General features: G+C 43.6%; 2 protein-coding genes across 5 annotated transcripts in view; both read right to left on the minus strand.

Moving 5' to 3' along the window:
* usp48 (ubiquitin specific peptidase 48) overlaps positions 1-14,035 on the minus strand; it is a 27,730-nt gene extending 13,695 nt beyond the window's left edge. For 3 of the 4 annotated variants that reach the window (XM_086291095.1, XM_086291093.1, XM_086291092.1), the window contains exons 1-11: positions 13,333-14,034; positions 12,647-12,767; positions 12,366-12,507; positions 11,146-11,273; positions 9,804-9,928; positions 7,813-7,921; positions 7,517-7,650; positions 5,322-5,407; positions 4,685-4,864; positions 2,461-2,598; positions 2,202-2,351 (exon numbers count right to left, since the gene is read on the minus strand). In XM_086291095.1, the coding sequence (XP_086147221.1) occupies positions 2,202-2,351; positions 2,461-2,598; positions 4,685-4,864; positions 5,322-5,407; positions 7,517-7,650; positions 7,813-7,921; positions 9,804-9,928; positions 11,146-11,273; positions 12,366-12,507; positions 12,647-12,767; positions 13,333-13,466 (1,447 nt within the window). In that variant the 5' untranslated portion in view covers positions 13,467-14,034. Of the gene's footprint in view, positions 1-2,201; positions 2,352-2,460; positions 2,599-4,684; positions 4,865-5,321; positions 5,408-7,516; positions 7,651-7,812; positions 7,922-9,803; positions 9,929-11,145; positions 11,274-12,365; positions 12,508-12,646; positions 12,768-13,332 lie in introns of all 4 variants that reach the window. The other variant, XR_015129006.1, reaches the window with a different exon arrangement.
* A 746-nt stretch (positions 14,036-14,781) lies between these two features.
* On the minus strand, positions 14,782-16,349 carry LOC147329758 (uncharacterized). The gene is made up of 3 exons (XM_086294137.1): positions 15,449-16,349; positions 15,245-15,362; positions 14,782-15,113 (listed from the first exon to the last, which is right to left on the minus strand). Exons 1-3 carry the CDS (start codon positions 15,548-15,550, stop codon positions 14,953-14,955), a joined length of 381 nt encoding a protein of 126 aa, XP_086150263.1. The 5' UTR covers positions 15,551-16,349; the 3' UTR covers positions 14,782-14,952.
* Positions 16,350-20,091: the final 3,742 nt, after the last annotated feature.

Raw genomic sequence — 20,091 nt, forward strand, 5'->3', positions numbered from 1 at the left:
AGCTTTCCGAGCTTCCCTCGGGTCCTCTTAATCAGCGGTCTCCACCCTTTTTTGCGCCACGGACGGTTTATGCCCGACAATATTTTCACAGACGGCCTTTAAGGTGTCGCGGATAAATGAGGGAGGGGCTAATAATCGGCTCAGTCATTTTTAATGATCGTTGAAAGCCCAGATCGTAATCGTGATTAAAATTCGATTAATTGAGCAGCCCTACTCCTGGCAGACACATTGGAGTGCGTCCACTGATGTCGACCAGCCAACTGGAACATCGTGGTAACGGGCGAGACAATCGGTTAGGGAGCCACAACAGGTGGCAGGACATCGTCAGGATCCAGTGCCAAGGAGGTGGCTCCGGGAGATAACACCACTGTGGTCACCACTGCCTGCACAGAATACCCCGTCTCTCTCTGCTGTTTCTTTATTGGTCTCAGCGGCTACAGACACTGGACCCCACTCACCGGGAGCTGCACGTACATCGGGGCAGGAATGTCGCAGGTGCGGGCGACCAGGAGACGTTCGTCAACAGTGCCCAGGGACGAAGGTGGGGGAGATGTTCTGTTTTGCCAGCCCTGGAGCCGGAGATGCCAATTTCCACCATTACCTCCTCCCTCCATTGTGATGATCAGATAGCGGATGTGTTTTTCATTGCAACAGTGTTTTGCAGATATATTCTCCCCCATGCCCAGATATGCCAGTTTCATAGAGCACTATTCTGTAACGTGCCCTGGTGTGAAGGTGTGTTCATAACCCTACAGGCTGCCTGAACATAACAGTTAAATTGTTCAGAAGGAATTAACTGAAATGCTGAAGATAGGAGTGATAGAAGAGTCGCACGCTTATCCCATGTTTGTCACACTTCCATTCGGCTTGTTTGGAGGCCAGGCTTCTTCCAATGTCTCATGGACCGCTCGCTGCATATTCTGCCTATGCGAATGACATTAACATCCATAGTGACACCTGGGGGGAGCATGTACAGCAGGTGCCCACAGTCCTGGAGTACTTGAGGCAGGCGGGGCTCACCAGCAACCCGAAGAAGTTTTGAAGTTGAATGGAAGAAGGTACAGTATCTGGGGTAACCACTTGGGAGGTGTGCAGTTGTACCCACAGGTGCGAAAACAACAACTGTCGCATCCTGACCATGTCACAAGACCTAAAAAGAGGTGAGACGGTTCCTGGCTGATTACAACTGCTGGTTCGTGCTGAACTTCACGGACCAGACCAGCCCCCAGTCTCACCCGAAAGGATGCCACAGATCTGGTCCAGTGGACAGAGCGGTGCCAGGTGGCATTTGTGCAGGGGAAGAAGGCTCTCTGTGGGAAGCCCCTGCTCCACACTCCTAACTTTTCCTTCCCTTTTATTCTGCAGACTGACACCTCAAATAGAGCGCCGTAGGCAGTTTTGCTCCTGAGGGTGGGGAGGGGGTGGGACCGCCCGGTTAAATCAGCCAGAAGCTGTCAGAGTAGGAACCCTGGGACAGCACGACTGAAAAGGAGTGCTGACAAGCTGGTGGGTGGTTGACTCTGTTATTACCTCCTGGGCCACCCTTTCACACTGTGTTTGGATCACAGCCCGCTGCATTGGCTCCATCGCATAAAGCATGCCAACGTCCAGACCACCCATTGCTATATCCCAAGACATGTGTGTCTTAACAGTACAGGGAGGGAATCTGTTGCACTAATAACTGTGAGATCAACAAATCACATCCTATTCGTGGCCTGACATGGCCGTGTTTGTGTGTGTGCATGTACGCATAAATAATTATTCACACGTCACATGCACTGTGTAACAAGAATGCAAAAATAATCAGGCAGTTCCACTGCCTTGGACTGCAGCTATCAAGAGCAAACCTTGTTTAGCAGCACAGCACAAGTTCTCCACCTGCTTGAGTTTCTTTGTTGACCTTCTAGGCAATAGACACAGAACATAAAGACTAATACTGACAGCTGCAGTCTGACACAGTAGAGCTGGAATATGTCCAACAGTGGCACCAGAGACTAAAGGTGGTATGGTTTTTTGTGACTCCATCGTGTTGTTTCAGAGGATGAAGATGCTCGAGGAGCCAATAATATACCTCAACAGCCTGACGAAGTAGAGTTTACACTGTGTGCATGTAAGAATACTTTGAACTGTAACAAACATGTGCACACTCTAAGTGTTTCTGTTAAGTGGACTGTGGATGATTAAGGCATGATTTTACCGACCGTCTCTTGCGGGTAAAAGCTTGTAGAGCTCCTTCACCTCTTCATGCTTAGCCTTGCCCTTATCCACACTCTGTTTTCTCATGTCAGTCATCTCACTGCACCATTCCTCAAACTTATGGTTGTCTTGGTCTACCAACCTCTGAAGAAAGGCTGTTGGTCAGAAAAGAGAAAAGACAATCAGACATGCATCACCCAGAGGTCTCCATTTGTTTTTACCAATTGTAGAGGTCATGCAAAAATCAATTCAAAATCGACACACCTGGCACCTCCACATTAGTCCTGATTGGACCTGAGCTTTCCTCCTGCTGGACCTTATACACCAGCATGTATGCATTTCTGGAGCAGTGATAGCCTTTACTGCACTTTGGTTTTTTTGTCTGGGATTTTACCGTCTCAGCTAGGAAACAAGTGGAGTAAAGAAGAAAAACAACTATAAGAAAGTGTATACGTCCCTCAGGTGGTAAAATTGACAATACATTTGCAAAACAAACAAACAAACAAACAAACAAACAAACAAAAAAGCTGGTCCACTGTTGTTAGGAACCTTGTGTTTACATTTTTAATAGTAAAGAACATTATACACCCCTATAAGTGACAACTCTAGTGAACAGCTCACTCTGTCTGGGGCCCCGCCCTGAAGCCAGGCCTGGGGTACCCGGAGGCCAGTGCCATGGGCCCGGCTGGGCGCAGTGGCACTGGGTGGCGCAGAGGGCATGGAAAAAACACTTTGACTGCCTTGAAGAGTTTCTGGGAAACCATCAGGCGACTCAGGAGTGGTGCTCAACCCACATTGTGTATAGAGTGGGTGGAGCTCTGCTGGCTTCAACTGAGGATATTCTTGGGCAGTGGAAGGAATACATCGAGGAGCTCTTTAATCCGACTGACATGTCTTCTGTAGTGGAAGCAGAGTCTGGGGACGAGAGGGACGATTTGACTAGCTCCGGGGGCGAGGTCACTGTTAAACAAGTTTAACAGAGTTCCTGGGCTGGATGACGTTCACCCTGAGCTCCTTAAGGCGCTGGATGTTATAGGACTGTCTTGGCTGACAACTCCACAATGTTGCGTGGAGATAAGGGGCGGTACATTTGGATTGGCAGACCTGCGTGGTGGTTCCCATCTTTAAGAAGGGGGACCAGAAGCTTCAGCTATAGGGGGGATCATTCTCCTCAGCCTCCCGTGCAAGTCTATGCCAGGATGCTGGAAAGGAGACTCCCTCCCCTAGTTGAACCTCGGACACAGGAGCATCCCAGGTTCTGTTATCTTCCTGGTCACAGATCACTGGACTAGAGTGGGGCGATATGTAAAAACTTTCCAACCGACAATCGTCAGTCCAATAATCGATGATGAGCGATACATTCACGCATGCGCAGACCTTTTGAATGTAATCATGCACGGACTGATTTGGGCGTCTACAAGACAGAAGTCCACACCTGGACAAACTAATTTCCCTCCAAAGTTAGGGCTGTCAGCGTTAATGCCGTCATCATGATGAAAGTTTTTAACGCGCTCAACCCATCTGGAGCGCAGAATGAACAAACTTTGGACCAACTGTCTGAAATGCGTTGACAGAGACTTTTCAGGGATTTTGACTCAGTCTGCGCTCCAGATGGGTTGGGTTAACTGTGTTAGTCACATTAACGCTGACAGCACTAAAAATATTTGTCAAGGATTTTTTTCATAATGGCCTCTGGCTCGCACTGGAGCGGCTCACAGCCGAGTGTGAAGCGGCGGGAATGAGAATCGGCACCTCCAAGATTGATAGAGGCTCCTCAAAAGGGTGGAGTGCCCACTCTGTGTCAGACATGAGTTGCTGCCCCAAGTGGAGGAGTTTAAGTATCGCGCGGTCTTGTTCACAAGTACAGGGAGAGAGGAGTGGGAGATCGACAGACTGGTGCTGCAGCTGCAGTGATGCAGATGCTGTACTGGCTCGTCACAATAAAGAGAGAGCTGAGTGTAAAAGGTCGATCTATGTCCCTACCCTCAGCTGTGGTCATGAGCTGTGGCTGGAAGAACGAGATTGTGGATACAAAAAGCAGAAATGAGCTTCCTCTGAAGGGTGTCTGGCCTCTCCCTTAGGGACAGAGTCAGGAGTTTGGCCATCCAAAAGGGCTCAGAGTAGAGCAGCTACTGCTCCACACCAAAAGGATGCCTCCTGGGTGAAGTGTTTCAGACATGTCCCACTGGGAGGAGACCACGAGGCAGATCCAGGACACGCTGGAGAGATATAATCTCTTATATATATATATAATCTCGGTAAGATATAATCGCTTACCGAGGAATGCCACGGTGCTCCCCCAGACAAGCTGGAGAAGGTGGTTAGGTCTGGGCTTCTCTGCCCAGACCCAGGTAAGCAGAAGAAAATGGACGGATGGAAGAACATTATACATTAGAAATAATATTTGGCAACAATAACACAACGTTACATGGGGATTTCACAAAGGTACTACTGAAGTGCCCCCATTTCCATGCTACTTACTACGTACCAATGTCCTCCTCAATACCAAGCTGTAGCTTTTTGCCTTCCATCTTTTCAATTTCCTCATCGTTGAATTTGTACCAGTCGCCAGTACGAGCATCTTTCACGTGGGCGATGTAGTGGCCGGAGTAGGCACTGATTCCCCGATGAATCAGCACTGCGCTCAGTTCATAGACACATTTCTCATCTGGCGAGACGGAGACATAACATTATAACTCATGTTACTGGGTAGTAAGACCGTCCTCAACCATACAGGAGATGTAATCACTCAGCCCAGATTCAGAGATGGTCTGTGCTGGGCCCCTTTAGTTTACCAGTGTCTACATACACAATGAGTCTGGGGCCACTTTAGAGACAGGCTGCAAGTGAACTTTTTCACATGTCACTTTGTTAAAGTGCAACAACTGGCAGACAACAGATGATGTATTTATTTAGGTACCTCAAATACATAGGTGCAATCCACATTTGAGCTATGCTATGACTAGGTGTGAACTAATGTAGCTGTCAACGTGTAACTGAATCCCTCAAGACACAGTTGTATCTATAAGCTGGACCACATTCCTGTTGTATAGCTGCCACAAGCCAGTGCAAGCTGTTGAATCGGTGCGGCTACTTTCTGTGGCACACGGAGAAACTGCTCATACCTTGCTTTTCTTCTAGGAAAGGCCCCATGTCCAACTGCTCTGGAAAGCTGATGAAAGAGTTGAGCTTCTTCTTGTGGCCTGTTTGTCTGGAGGAGAAAACACATGTCTGACCTCAAGGCAGAAGAAACCAATGACATAAATAGTTTAATTAATTAATTCCAGCTAGTTTCCTTAAAAAAGTGACTTTAAGAGATTTAAAAAAAAGATTAATTTTAATACTGCTATGTATTTTAGTTGAGACTAGAGCTGGGCGACAGAACGATAACGATATGTATCGCGATATAACTTTTACTCGATAGAGAAATTAAGCTATCGCGATAGACTTCGCCGCTCTTGTCCTCTTAAAAAAAAAAAAAAAAAGGTCAGCCAATCCAAATTCAGTAGCGCAGAGCCGAACCAATCACAGCCGCAGCGTCACGTCGCGTGACTTGTTACGTACAGCACAAGTGCCAAGCCACACGTGTGTTTGTTTGGGAAGCAGCCAGCGGGTAATGGAGGAAATGAGTGTGCCGACTAGAAAAATCAACCGAGCGTGACCGAAGAGAAAACAGATGATGGTTCCAACGCCGGAGAGATTGTCGAACGGAAGAGCCATAGAAGCTCCGTAGTGTGAAGGTATTTCTGCTATTTCAAGTCTGACAAAAAACAGAGTAGCGTGCACTGTAAATTGTGCCGAAAACAAGTCTGGAAATACAATAAACTGGTGCATGCGTCACACTGTGCGCCACGTTATTGTTTCGGTGAAATGAATTTCTACAATACTGTTAATTGTACTCTCTGCAGTGTTTAAATGCTTACATATACACACAGTTACTGTCCCTCCACACATACGACTCGGTTCTGCTTCTATGCCCCAGCTTTGTTTACTTTTTCCCACCGAGGCTTCTAGACTTCTGATTGGCCAACATTTCTGCACGGTTAGGAATCTAGCGCCACCTGCTGCTTTGGCATGTTCATAGCAGCGTTTTCCTTCATTTCTGCCTTTATGTGTGGACGGGATTATTTTTTTAAAACGAAAACGGAAAATCTCCGTTTTCAAAAATACCCGTGTACGTGTGGACGTAGCCTCAGTCTCTGACTGGAAGCGCTGATTCGTCATTCGGCTTTTGTCAGACTAAAGTAACTGTTAAAACTGTTTGAAAAGCTCAGCTATACAACAAGGAGAGATTGAGAATTTCCTTTTAGTTCTCAGTTTATTTGATATTGACAAAAGTTAGTCAGTTTTGTCTGTTCTTCTGTAAAACAAACTAAGATTTATTTTTAGAATTAATATTTTGTTTCTAAGTGGAATTGACAGTTTAGTCTGTTTCATTTGTTCTATTTTGAAACTTAAACGCTTTAGCGGCTGCCTTTTGTGTAGTTTGCAATATTTGCCTTTATTTATCTGAAAAAGTCTCATGTTCCTTAAGTACATCTACCCTGTTGAACTTATTATGGGAAATAAATATTTAAATAAAAACAAGCTGCTGATTATTTCACATTTTACTTGTGAGCAACGGCACATTTAAATCTTACAAATATAGTTATTTGGCTGATATCGTGATAGATATCGTTATCGCCTGAAATGAAAAAAACATATCGTGATATGAAAAAAATCTCATATCGCCCAGCTCTAGTTGAGACAGTACAAAAGGTGAACACAGCTACTCCAGCATCATCCATTCGACTCTGAAGTCTCAAGATGAGTGAGTGCCATCTTGGTTTAAAACACATAACAGATGTAACGTGGAAGAGTGGGCCGGCCTGTGAAACTGTGTTCAGCATTTCATGGATAATCCTACTTGTTAAAGCATAATGTGATCAGGATCTACCAAACTTAAGTTTTCATTTGTTGCGATCCAAAATGAGTGAGCAGCACACAAACATTTTCCTCAGCCTTCTCTTTATAGAAACTCTAAATCCTTTAGGTTTCTTGGCTGCCCCTTGTCAACTCAAAGCTTCAGATCACAGATCGTCTATAGGACTGAGTTCTTTAGGCTGGCGAGTGCACTCCACGACCGTGCTTCTCTTTACCCACTTCTTTGCTGCCTTCTATTCTAGCTGGGTTGTAGGAGATTAAGTACTTAATTCATTCAATGACATCCAAATCAATTGATTACTTTTATGTAATATTAATATTTAGTTGATATCCTGCCCCCATTTAAATGAAACCACCATAAAATTACAGATCAGAGAAATGCAGAGTGATGGCTGACCTATCGAAGACAAAGCGCATGAGCTGCAGGTTGAGGGTTGGAGGAAGGCTGTGCAGCTTGATCCTTCGGGTGGCATTCTGCTTACTCTGACACGTCTCACAGAAGTAGCGGTTTTCCCCATCCAGCTTCTCCTCCTGCAGAGTGAGGAGCAAGGAAAATAAAGTCAGAGCATTTAAAAGGCAATTCAATTCAAACTGGACAGATCTAATATATGCTAACATGTGACTGATTCTGATTTGAAATAAACTAATTCACTAATGTCATCTACAAACTGCGTGTAGCTGAATGACAGATACCTTTAAGAACTCGGTGACACACTCAGTCAGGCTCTTGTGGCCCTGGATGTTCAGCTCTAGCTCGTAAAACCGCGATGGAAGAGCAGATGATCGTCCACACTGGTTACACCTGATGAACAGCCAAAACAACAGATTTCCACCTCTGCTTTATGCACTCTCAAAAACGCCAGCTGGGTCATTTTTGAGATGAATGTTTTAAAGTTTGGGGGGAAAGTCCTGAAGTTTTTCAGTTTTTTTTAAATACTTACTAAGCATCCCATTCTTCTTCAAACCAAAACCATAAAACTGCTGAGCACTAGGGATGGGTATCGAAACCCGGTTCTCAACAAGAACCGGTTCCCACTGTTTCAGTTCCTTGGAAGTGTTTGCCATTTTTGCAAACGATTCCCTTATCGATTCCAGTCGCCCCGAATGACGTCACCACGTTGCGGAGCGTCATTTACCTGGCAGGAAACACGGCGGCTCAAACGCTCAAAAGTTTGGTTACACTTTACGAGAACGGATGACAACAGGGCAACTTGCAATACTTGCAAAGTAGAGATTTCATCAAAGGGAGGAAACACTACGAATATGCAAAAGCATTTGCTCACAAAACACGCGATGACCTTAAATGAATGTCGTGTTTTTAATTCGCTCCGGACTCGTGAATCTCAACCCAGCAGCAGCGGTAACGTTTGCACGTCCTCGCCCGTTAATGCGGCAGGTAAATAATCAACTAACAGTGCATATTATGTTAGCGCGATCTGCCTTATTACAAACCTGCCATTACTGTGCATTTAGATAACCATGATGAGAGAGACAGACAGAGTCTGGCTCAGATGCTGGCAGTTCTCGCTGCAGTCTGCCGGTAGCGTCTCCTTTCAGGCAGGATAGACGAACGTCACCGAGCAGTGACTCAGTTTGTGGTCAAAGGCTTGCACCCGTTTGCCACAGCAGATGATTTTCAGTAAGTGAATGTGTTTAATTGTAGGCAGGGACATTACTGGATATTCTTGTGTAATTGCTACAGAATAATTTATGTTAAACTTTGTTATTGCTACAGAAGAATATTTATTTTATTATTTTACATTTACAATTTTTTTTCCTGGGGACCCTGTGACACCCCATTGAAGAGCCGTAGGCTGGATCTCTGAAGCTCTCAGTGTTGGGTTTGTAAGGCCATGTTACTCCTAAATTTCTATCTTGTTCAAAGAGAAGATATAAAACACAGTTCCAAGTGTTCTCCTTTTTTAAAGAGAATCGATAAAGAATCGAATCGTTAAACAGAATCGAAAATGGAATCGGAATCGTGAAAATCTCATCAATCCCCATCCCTACTCAGCACATTTGAATGATTCATGTTGCAGTCCAAATGCTAACTCTAATATGAAATAAATATGCACACACACTAAGCCACACCTGTGAAACCCCTCCTATGTAGCAAACGGCAGAAACATAAGATAAAGAACTATTTTCCAAGAACTGTAAACATAAACAAGCAGCACATCTGTGTGGAACAGGAGACCTTCCTGTCTTCCTCATCACTGCATTCTGACAGGAACCAGCCTGACACACAAATGTGCCGTGTCCAAATCACTGTGTAGTTTTGTGTCAAAGTCAGAAAAGCCATTGTATACCGTTCTTATGAGCCAAGGCCCAACAACTCACTCACAGTTGGGGTTCAAACTACAGTTCTGTAAGGGTTAGCAGGGATACAGACTGATGGAAAACTTAATCTTCAGCAAAGAAGTGTATGTATGCTGAGTTTCTACCAACCAATGTAACGTGATGTAATGTTCTGTACTGACACTAAACATGTTCTAAGAACATGTTCTCCAAACGTTAAGCACTTAGAGCTTCAGCTTCACAGACAGAGCTCCATCTGCGTCAGGCTTTGACAGCAGAGCTCTGAGGTGAGCATTTACACGTGTTAGTACTATGTCACATGTGAAAAACAAATCCACACACAGCAGTACTCTATTGAAACAAGTGTAAGTAATAAGAAGCCTTACACAGTAACATAGGAGAACTGTCCACAGAACTGCTGCTGAATGACGTTCCGCAGGTTCGGGTTCTTCTGTTTGGACAGTGTGTCCTCCAGCAGGGACAGGAACAGCTTCGAGAACTCCTGGGCATCCTGAAAATAAAGGCTCTGAAGTCAGTAGGACAAAAAGCAGAGTGTGTGCACGTTCCTAACAAGCTTGAAAGCCAATATTTGCTATGAGCACCTTTATTCTTCAACACATTCTCAACTCTTAGGCAAATTTTCTCTGAGTGTCATTTGTATACGTGTTTGTAATCGGCTGCTCGTCGTTTTTGCACTGCTAGAGCTGCAGCTACTGAAACACAGAACACCCACTAAGAATGTTCAACGAGTAAAATTCATTTCACTTTGACCTGCAACAAACCAACGCGATGGCCACATCTATGGAACAGTGCGCTTTAATGTTTGAATGGATCCAGTTTAAAGTGTGGAGCTCAGATGTGCAGCCATGAGCAGCCAACAGCAGCACCAAAATACACACTCGGCCATGAACTAGTTCACTGGAATTAAAATGTTTATCTGACCATTTTGTCTGCTAAATCAACAGAACAGCCACTTTCTGCAGCATTAATTGCACGGGCTTTGTTGCAGCAGTATTGTATTTTGTGACCTCGGTTCTCTGAAAATGTCTGACTGGAGTAGGTGACACATTTTCTGTGGAGGAAGCCTCCAATGACCCATGAAGTAGCTGTTTTAGATTGGTCACATGATGTCAACGCCACACACAGGGGAAACCTTCGGTTAACTAGCTGATAACTAGCTTCATTTGACTGTTTATCCAGTTTGGCAGTGTTAGGGAGTTAATCCAGGCCGCACACTGGTTGACCTGACTTTGTAATACAGCCCACAGTTCTCGAGGTGACTTACCTTGAAAACAAAAAACCTTAAAAAACCCCAAACACCTAAAAACATAAAGTACAGCACAATAATTGACTATATCTGGGTTTTTCTTCCTGATTTACTGCTAAGTGTTGATATTATTCAATTATAATGTAATTTGTACATGCCTCTTATGGGAACCAACTGTGGCTTCTAGTAACAAAATGGCTAAAAATACAGTTTTGCCAAGTTTCTGTTATGTGTACAGAACAGCGATTCATCCTGTAAGTTACGTGTGCTTTTTAATGCTCGAGTGATTCACAGATCAGTGTTTAGTGGCTTAACAAACATTCCTTTGAAAATGTTCAGGTACAAAGACTGGACTGAAACAAAAGCAGTGTGCAACAAAGAACTTCAGATTGTCTCAAAAGATATTGTGAGATCATTTTGCCTGGCTCCTTGGACACATAGATAAATGGGACTGAATGTACCTGTTGCTGTCCTGTGTCCAGACCAAGTGCTTTCACTAGCCCTGAAGGGTCGATGTACTTTCTGTTGCTATTCTGCAGGAGAGCGAACAGATACTGTAGATGCTCACAGATGGACTGGGGCTCGTAATCTGAAATAGACAGAGGATAAGCCTTCACAGTATACTGTATATGCACTGTCACAGTAGCTAACATAAAAAGTCAACTTTTGCTTTAAGCAAATTATGTCAGTTACTTGAAAATACATTCAAAACAGTAGAAATGAGTACTAGTCCAGCAGAGCATTGGGCCTTTCACATTTCACACAAGAAAGTTTGAATTTTGCTGTGCGCTTGCCAAATACCCCAAGCTGCTCTCCAATGCATCCATCAGACTGAATGTGAGTGAGATGACTGTATTCTCCTCCGTTTTGGTTGTTCCGTGAAGTGATGGTGCATGTAATGATCAGTCTTTTTGTCACACACTCACACCGCGAGGTGCAACTGGGGCAACTCAGGGTTCAGTATCTCGCCCAAGGACCGAGATACAGACCACACAGACCAGAGAAACCAGGACTGCAGGACCAGGGATTGATCCTCCAACACTGGGATTGGTAGAAGACCCAGGTGCTTTACAAGAAAAGTTACATTTACTCATACATTCACAAACAGCTTGATTCTGGACACTTTTGCATCACACACACGGCCAATTTAGAATCTAACAACCAACCCTGTGTTTGTACTTTGGGTAGGAACCAGTATGGGAAATGGACTGGTTCTTATACAGCATTTTTCTACTCTGAGCACTCAAAGTGCTTTACACAACTTGTTCATTCACCCAATCACACAAGCACTTTTCCCTAATAGGTTACTAAGTGCTTTCTAACTAACGTTCGCACAACATTAATACTCCGATGGACGCATCGGAGAACAACATGGGGGTAGTATCTCGCCCAAGGATATTTGGCATGCAGACTGGAACAGACTGGGATCGATCGAACCACCAACCTTCCAGTTAGTAGGTGACCTGCCTGCTCTACCACCTGAGCTACAGCCACCAGTATCAGTAGGAATCTATGAAAGCACAAGAACAAGTGCCAACTACTGCATACCGACGTGTGTACTATGTTATTTATATGTACAACAAGCAACAACACCTTTCCAAATCTGGCTAAAACCTGCCGAGTTTACTTGGAAAACAAATAAAAACACAGAAGCAGCCCAGGATTTAGTTTTGACTTATACCAGACTCAGTGTCATGTTCCTCTGCTCTTGAATTTTGGCACTGATAGAGACTCCTACGCAGCTCCAGGTTGTGGAACCATACTTGCAGAAATGTGTTGACGTAACATGTTGCACCAAGGTTGGTCAACCCAACAAATGTGTTCTAGAAAGGGGCAGAGACAGACAGAGAGACATAACCTTATCTTTACATATACTGTTTCTACATGTGGCCAGGACTTGGACTGTCAATCATCAAGCAAGGCAGCCAAAAAAAGGCCATGTGAGAAAATCATTTGCAGTACCTTTTCTCGACGTTCTGAATTTGGGTCATCGATACTGTGAAAAGCACTTTCATCAATTTCTCCAAGCCATGCCTGTTCACCAATACCAACCAGGCAGTTGGGATTCCCTTTGCAGTTCCTCCTGGAAAAGCAAATGAATACTATTAACTTTACTGGTTCACACTTTGGCTACATTGCTCTTAAACAACGCACAGCTGACAAACACAGCCACCCACACATTTAGAATAGAATTCAACTTTATTGTCATTGCACATGTCACAGGTACAAGGCAACGAAATGCAGTTTGCATCCATCCAGAAGCGCTTTAGCCACGATATAGATATATTACACATATATTAGCAATAATATAGATATATTTGTATCCAGGTAGGGGCCACGGGGTGAGACCAATAATGGTTTTTGTAGCGCAACCATAGCAAACAGTGCGGACCTTAACAAGACACTAGCAAAGTGTCTGTGTGCTAGGCTGAGCTAAGTTGTGCAATGTCAAATTCGAGAGTGGGTCTTCATTAGCTTTCCTACAGTCTATAAAACTGCTCCACAGACTTGATGCTTGTCCGCAAGCGAGGGAACAGCCGACCATTAAGCCTTTAACTAATCTGAATATAATGTAGTTCAACAAATGGGGTATTTTCACTAACATGCGCTATCACAACAAACATTGTTTAGAAATGTTGATACTGTACCTGCAGGCACCTCTTTTGCAGGCCGGGAGGTTGATTCGATATGCTAGCTCTATATGCTCCTGCCTGATTTCTTCTGGTTTCACAGTTTCCACCCAACGCCAAGCCGCTTTCTCCAGCTGTACGCGAGGCGCCATAATTCTATGGAGTAACGTTAACCTCTGCCACACATACGACACGAAAAAACCCCAAAAGACTCAAGTTAACTAAAGTGGAAACAGGAATGCTAAAACTGTCGGCTAGCCGGAGTTATCGCTGGCCGTGGCTTGTTTCTTGAGCAACCTCCAGGTAGCCAGCTAATGCTAGCGTTCTCTCATAACCCTGTTGAACATAGTTGTAAGTCCATGAGTCCACAACGTAACAACGGAAGGGTTAATAAAAGACGACAAACTACCACTAACAGTATTTGCAGGGTAACGCCAGAAAAACAACACTCTTACTACGGTTAGCTAGCTAGCTAGCTAAAATGTAGCCCGACCGGCTGTGCTAGCAAGTCATTTTCCTCTGTACTTTCTATTTAACGCTCTCTGACGCTAACGTAGCAAGTTTATTGTGTTAAGGTCAAATTTCTCGAACCGTTCATACGTGCAGCTGCTTCACCAAAAGTATTTATGTATTTTCACATTTTATTCACGGTTTATTTTAGATTTAGCGCCCTTGCGTCAGTTTATAAATAAATTACTTCTCCGCTCAAAATCAACACGACGTCAAAATGTGACGTCGCTACTCTTCGGAGGAGGAGGGGCCTGCTCTCTGCACAAATGATGGGAAAGCGTCAGTTATGAGTTTCACTTCAATAAGCTGCTGCCTGTGTTGTCGACGCGGTGTTTACTCCTCGGATACTGTAATTCTGAAATTTCTCGCTGTCTGTCTGAATGTAATAGAAAAGCCAGCTGTAAATATAGTTGGACCGAAGCCTGTCAAGCCTGCGATACGTGTTTGGCACTGATGTTATTTAGCCTGGGACTAATGTGGGATACGTGTGTGTCTGTGTGTGTTAGAGGTGGCCAAAAAGAGACATTATATACTTCAGTAGGAGGTGACATGCTTATTAAAACATTCTGGTAAAAGTATTGATTTAACTTTTTTACTCAAGTAAAACTGAAAGTGCAGGTTGTGAAAAATAGTCAAAGAAAGTAAAAAGTAGGACGTTTCTGTGCAAAACGGAACCTTGTGCTGTATTAATCTAATAAAATGATATTAGTTAGTGATGGGCAGATGAAGCCCCATGAAGCACTGAAGCTTTTCATCCAATTGGTTCACCCCAACGAGAAGCTTCGTGAAGCTTCATTTGCTCTAGCAGGACACCTACTGGACGTAAAAATAATAGCTGGCATGAATTTGAAGAGTGTGGCCTTTTGCACACAGCCTGTAAATGTCAACAACAAAAGGAGTGTGTAAAACATGTATATTGTAGTGATGCAGTATACTGTGTATATTTATACTGGCAGTATGGGAAATGATTATTTGGAAATGCTTGAAATGGAAATGATCATTTACTGTGAGGTGAGGTGTGGTTGGGGTGTGGACAGTGGTTGTGCTTTTGTAACGTTGAGGTATGGACAGCTACACACTGAGGCTTTGAGCCTCAGTCCTGCCTGTTCACATTTTATTCTGTAAAAACTACATTTTCACTGCTTTTACGACCTTTTTAGTGGGGAGAACATAGCTGGGATTTAATGATTTAACAAATCTTTTGAATCCTTTGTCCTCCACAATGCTAAATGGCTGGGAGTCCTCAATCACCATGCTGACCAGGTCTTCATCTATTGGAGATTGTTCTCCTGAGGAAAGACAATAAAGACAAAGCACAAATATAAATATCACACACGTAACTTATTACAGCTGTATAATATTGTTATATCATTTAGTAACATTACTGCATGCTATATTATCATTGCATTTGATGGCTCACCTGGTCTTGCTCCACAATCGGTGTTCCCCTTATTCTCATGCAAAGCTCTGTAGTGCCTAAGCATGGATGAGGTGTTGCTGTTATATCCCAGCTCCCTGGCACATAGCAAACACTTCACCTTGTACAAAAGTCAAGACAGCTCAACATAAATTGTATTGCACCATCAGTATTATGAAAATACATCTTCTGTAGAAATTTACATACCTTGTTGGGAGGAATAAGATCAAAATGTTCCCACACAGGGGAGGACATCCTCCTCTTCTTAGCTGGCTCCATTCTCTCCTGACTTTCTCTCCTCACTCTCATAAACCTCCAAACGGTCTCCAAACTCTCTCTAACAACTCTCCATCAAACACCCACATTTTGAATGAAGTCTGAGGGTTTATATCGCTGTCATAGCTCGCGGCAAAGTTCGAACCGCTTCATGAACCAGTCACGTGGTACAGCCGGGCAGCGAGGCTTCGGACGTCATCATTTTCAGCTCCTCCCATAAATGAAGCAAGCCTCGATACGCGCTTCGCGGAAACGCCCCCTCCATTACTCGACACACGCTCCGAAGCCTCGATACAGAACGTCCCATCACTAATATTAGTATATGGTGCTGTGTTCCAAAAGGATAACTGGAGGTGAGCCTGAGGAAAGCAGGGAGGATCATCCAGTCACACTCTGTTCACACCACTTCCTCTTGTGTTATACTTATGTATATACACACATATACACATGTGTATGTATATATGTGCATGCATTCTTTTTATTTGTACATACATTCATGCCATTCATTGCTTTTTTTTTAATATATTTCTTATATTTTATTTATTTATTTTTTATGTTTCTTATATTTTGGACACCACTGTTGTTTGTGAAGCTTGCACACAAGAATCTCACTGACATGTGCTGCACCAGTGTACCAGTAATGTGATGTGACAATAAAAGTGATCTGATAGAAACTGTACCTCTGTCTAATTACCCCTGTTGTGAATCAGTTATGTAGAACATGAGCACAGATAAAGAAGGCGAATGTAAAGCAAACAGTTTTTGTTGCCTACACCGTAGACGGTGATTTAGGGAAAACTCACAATCAGATTTACAAGTATTTGAAAATTCTCTTGACAGTAACAAAGTAGTGAACGGGATTCTCCTTTGTGTACAGACGGTGTTCATGTGACCTGGGCCTGTGCTACAAAGCCAGGGTTTCTTACTGTCATTTGATTGACTCACCCTAACATCAGTAGTCAGGAACACGAAGCTGGTTAATGGTTCTTAGTCGTGATGGGCGTGGCATTGGCAACATCTGACCAATCACAGTGAACTGCGGCTTTGCAAAGGATAATTTAGTATCAATAGTGCTTCATACGTGCAGTTTGGTTAATAAGGCCAGAAAAGAGCTTCCGTATTAACGACACTTAGAATCCTCCCAGGGATCTTGCTGTCTGACCACAGAATCGACGGCTAATAACATCACGGAGAAGCTCGCAGCTATTAACGGGAGACTGAGAGACCAGTGTCGAGTGTTAAAAAACAGCTTGAAATTCTCAATTACCTTCGGCGCCAGCTCAAGGCTGGAGCCGAACAACAACTCCCTGATAACGACTGTGTTGAGTCTGTTCCTTCCCATTCCCTACAAGGCCACCTGGGTTGGCTGGAAGACTGTTTACTTAGCCTGGCAGGGCGAAGGACACTGTCTCAGCTGAACTCTGGACACGCACACACAGACATATACTGATACTGATAAGCACTCACTGACGCGTCACCCTCCCTACCCCGGATCCAACGCCACCTCCAACGCTTACCTCCCCCATGATGTGGACATCGGGTCAGCTGGAGGCGCAGTCGAAAGATTGCAGCGGTCCCAGATCAGATGTGCACACTGGAACTCTTTCCCATGTTGCTGTCTGTGTTTATTGTGTTATGGTGTGTTGATATCTGTGCATTCCTGTATTATCCTTCTGTGTTACACATTTCGATGTTTTTTTCCTCGCTACCTGGCCTGACCTGTCTCCCCAATGTGATGTTTGTGTTGTATGTTTGTGTTGTGGGCAAAAGACCTGCAACTGACAAATAAAGGCCATCTCATCATCTCATCTTCGAGGAATAGCGATGCTATTTTCCGGAGACTTGGCTGGTCACAGTGATCTCTTTGGACCTGGCCTGTTAACTTAAACCACAACACTGTGTAACAGCAGCAGTCTCTTGTGTTAAGTTGTTTTCGTTTATGCCTTCTCTTGTTGTCTCTGTGAATATTCATCTAATTAGGATAACTATAATAATGCAGTAAAATAGCTTACTGGGCAGCTCTTTGCATTAGCTATTCACACATACATAATCTGCTTATCTGTGCTATCAATATCCTGCCTCTGAGAAACATTGTGTTGAGCTGCGTCTCTCACTGCTGAAGTAACCATGACCCAGCAGAGCTGAGATGTTGACACAGCTGAAACATACGTGGAGAAGGGGAATTGTGTGCAAATCTCCAGATGTGTGGGTAGACCTTTGTCATGTCAGAATATACAGACATGTGACAAACTAAAGGACAAACATGAAACACAACAAGTGCAATGTGTGTCAATGTTGGTTAGGTCTCATTCAAGCCCTGGAACCAGCCCTGGGCCTCTCATAAAACAATCTAACGAGCAGATACGCATTAAAAATATCTATCTATCTCTTAACAGTCCCCCTTTTTCATTTCTCCCCTGAGAAATGAACTAATCCCTTATTTATCCATTACATTTACTTACATGTTAAAAGCCTAGAATATAACATAAGTGATTCTGCTAAACAAAACAAAGCCTTTCAATTGCCCAACCCTACCTGTCCCCTCAACGGGTTGTATGTTTTCAATGTTTCCTCATTAGTTTGTCATAATTACTTCTATCCACAATTAATAAATGAAACAAATAAATCACGTTGTGAGACAGCACCTTGCATTTACACAAGGCTGTGATCTGCCCTAAATCCATGTCCTTCACCCCCTTTTCAACTAGAATCCCAGTTTAATTTTCTTTCAATCCCAGTTTAAAACTGACTTCCCTCAGCGCACACTGTAACTCCAAAAAGATGAAATGAGCTTTTGCTGGTAAAAGGTCCTACTTTACTTTTGTCACTGGTTTGGAAACAGCCTCTATAAAGTTAACCTGTTTCCTCTTTAAAAAGTTACCTCGTTTCTTCGTTAAACTCAGTCCTGGTTTCTTCGCCCCCTTTAACGGGTAACGCATATCTTTTATGCTCACATTTAACCTTTGTCTAACGAGCTTTCAGTCTCTTAGGCTGCGTTCACACTGCAGGCGAAAGCGCATCAAATCCCAATTTTTCAAATCCGAAAATGTTTTTGACCCTCTGCGACCCATATCCGATCATGGTGTGACAGTGTGAACGGCACAAATCCAATATTTTCAAATCCGATCTGGGTCACTTTCGTATGTGGTGCTGAATCCGATACATATCCGATGTTTTAGAAAGCGACTGCTGGTTTATGGTCAGGTCTTTTACGTCACTGACACAAGACAGACACCAATTATCAGCGCCGGAGGAGACATCGTGAAGGCTTCCTGGCCATGCGGTGAAACTGCTGGGAAGACAACGTGAACATTTTCTTTGTACTGTATAATCTGCAGATTCTGACAGAAATCTGCAGCGATCCTCTGAAGCAGCAGTAAGGATCATTATTAGGTTATTCACATTATTATGTAAATAACAAAATAAAGCAAAAATTGGGAAACGTAAAGTCCGAAGTCTTTATATTAAGGCCATCAGTCAAACATACTGCTGCTCTGGGTCTAAGCAGAGCGCGTTGTGTGTGACGTCTTCTTTTGCGCATGCGGGCGCTTTGAGCGTTCACACTAGAGCGCGTTTGCTGTCGCATTTTATTTGTGGTGTGAACAAGCAGACAAAAACATCGGATTTGATCAAAAAATCGGAATTGAGCTTTAAGACCTGCAGAGTGCAGAGGTGTGGACTCGAGTCACATGACTTGGACTCGAGTCAGACTCGAGTCATTAATTTTATGACTTTAGACTTGACTTGAAAAAATGTTCTCAGACTTGTGACTTGACTTGGACTTTTACACCAATGACTTGGGACTTGAATTGGACTTGAACCGGTTTACTTGAAAAGACTTGATATTTTACCCCAAATATAAAATTTAACATGCATATTATATAGAGATTGAAAATGTGACGTCATTCACGGGTAGAACCGCAAAGGATTCTGGGAACTCGTGGCAAGCGGTACTAGCGCACGCAGGCTTTCAATTAAAATCAGTTACACAGCGATAAAAAGAAACACAAAAATGTCAAGAAGCTGTTGTATTATTAACTGCAATAGCCGGTCGCATGACAGCCACGGGAAGCCGACGGGTAAAGAGATCGGTTGTTATCGGATTACGTCGTTGAAGAGAAATTGTTCGAGCCATGTTTCCGAAGTAACAAAGAGGCGACGGGTGGCCTGGATTGCAGCCATTCAAAGACCAAATATAACGTCCCAGAACACTCCAGCTCACAGGTTAGTCTGCTCCAAGCATTTACACGAAGGTCAGTCTGCTGTTGTAGTTAATGCGTCATTTTCATAACATAATTGGTGATATAGGTTACAAGCAAGTCTGGCGCTGAACAGAAATTGTCGCGCTATGCTCCTTTGTTTATTGTGCATAAATAGTGAATTGTCCTGACACAATATTGTGTTTCGCTTCTGTTATTATGGTACATTGACAAAAACATATACTTTTATTCACAGGATAAAACAGGTTTTTGTATCACTAATTGCCCAGTACGATTACAGCATACAGTATTATTGTCACTGCTACATTTCTGTGATGCTACCAGAAATTATTTCCACTACTAATTAATTACCGT

Source organism: Aulonocara sp. 'chitande type north' Nkhata Bay, linkage group LG5 (genome assembly GCF_057382095.1).
Source record: "Aulonocara sp. 'chitande type north' Nkhata Bay isolate Kocher_YH1m ecotype deep benthic linkage group LG5, A_spYH_male_GT1.1, whole genome shotgun sequence".
NCBI classification, from domain to species: Eukaryota; Metazoa; Chordata; class Actinopteri; order Cichliformes; family Cichlidae; genus Aulonocara; species Aulonocara sp. 'chitande type north' Nkhata Bay.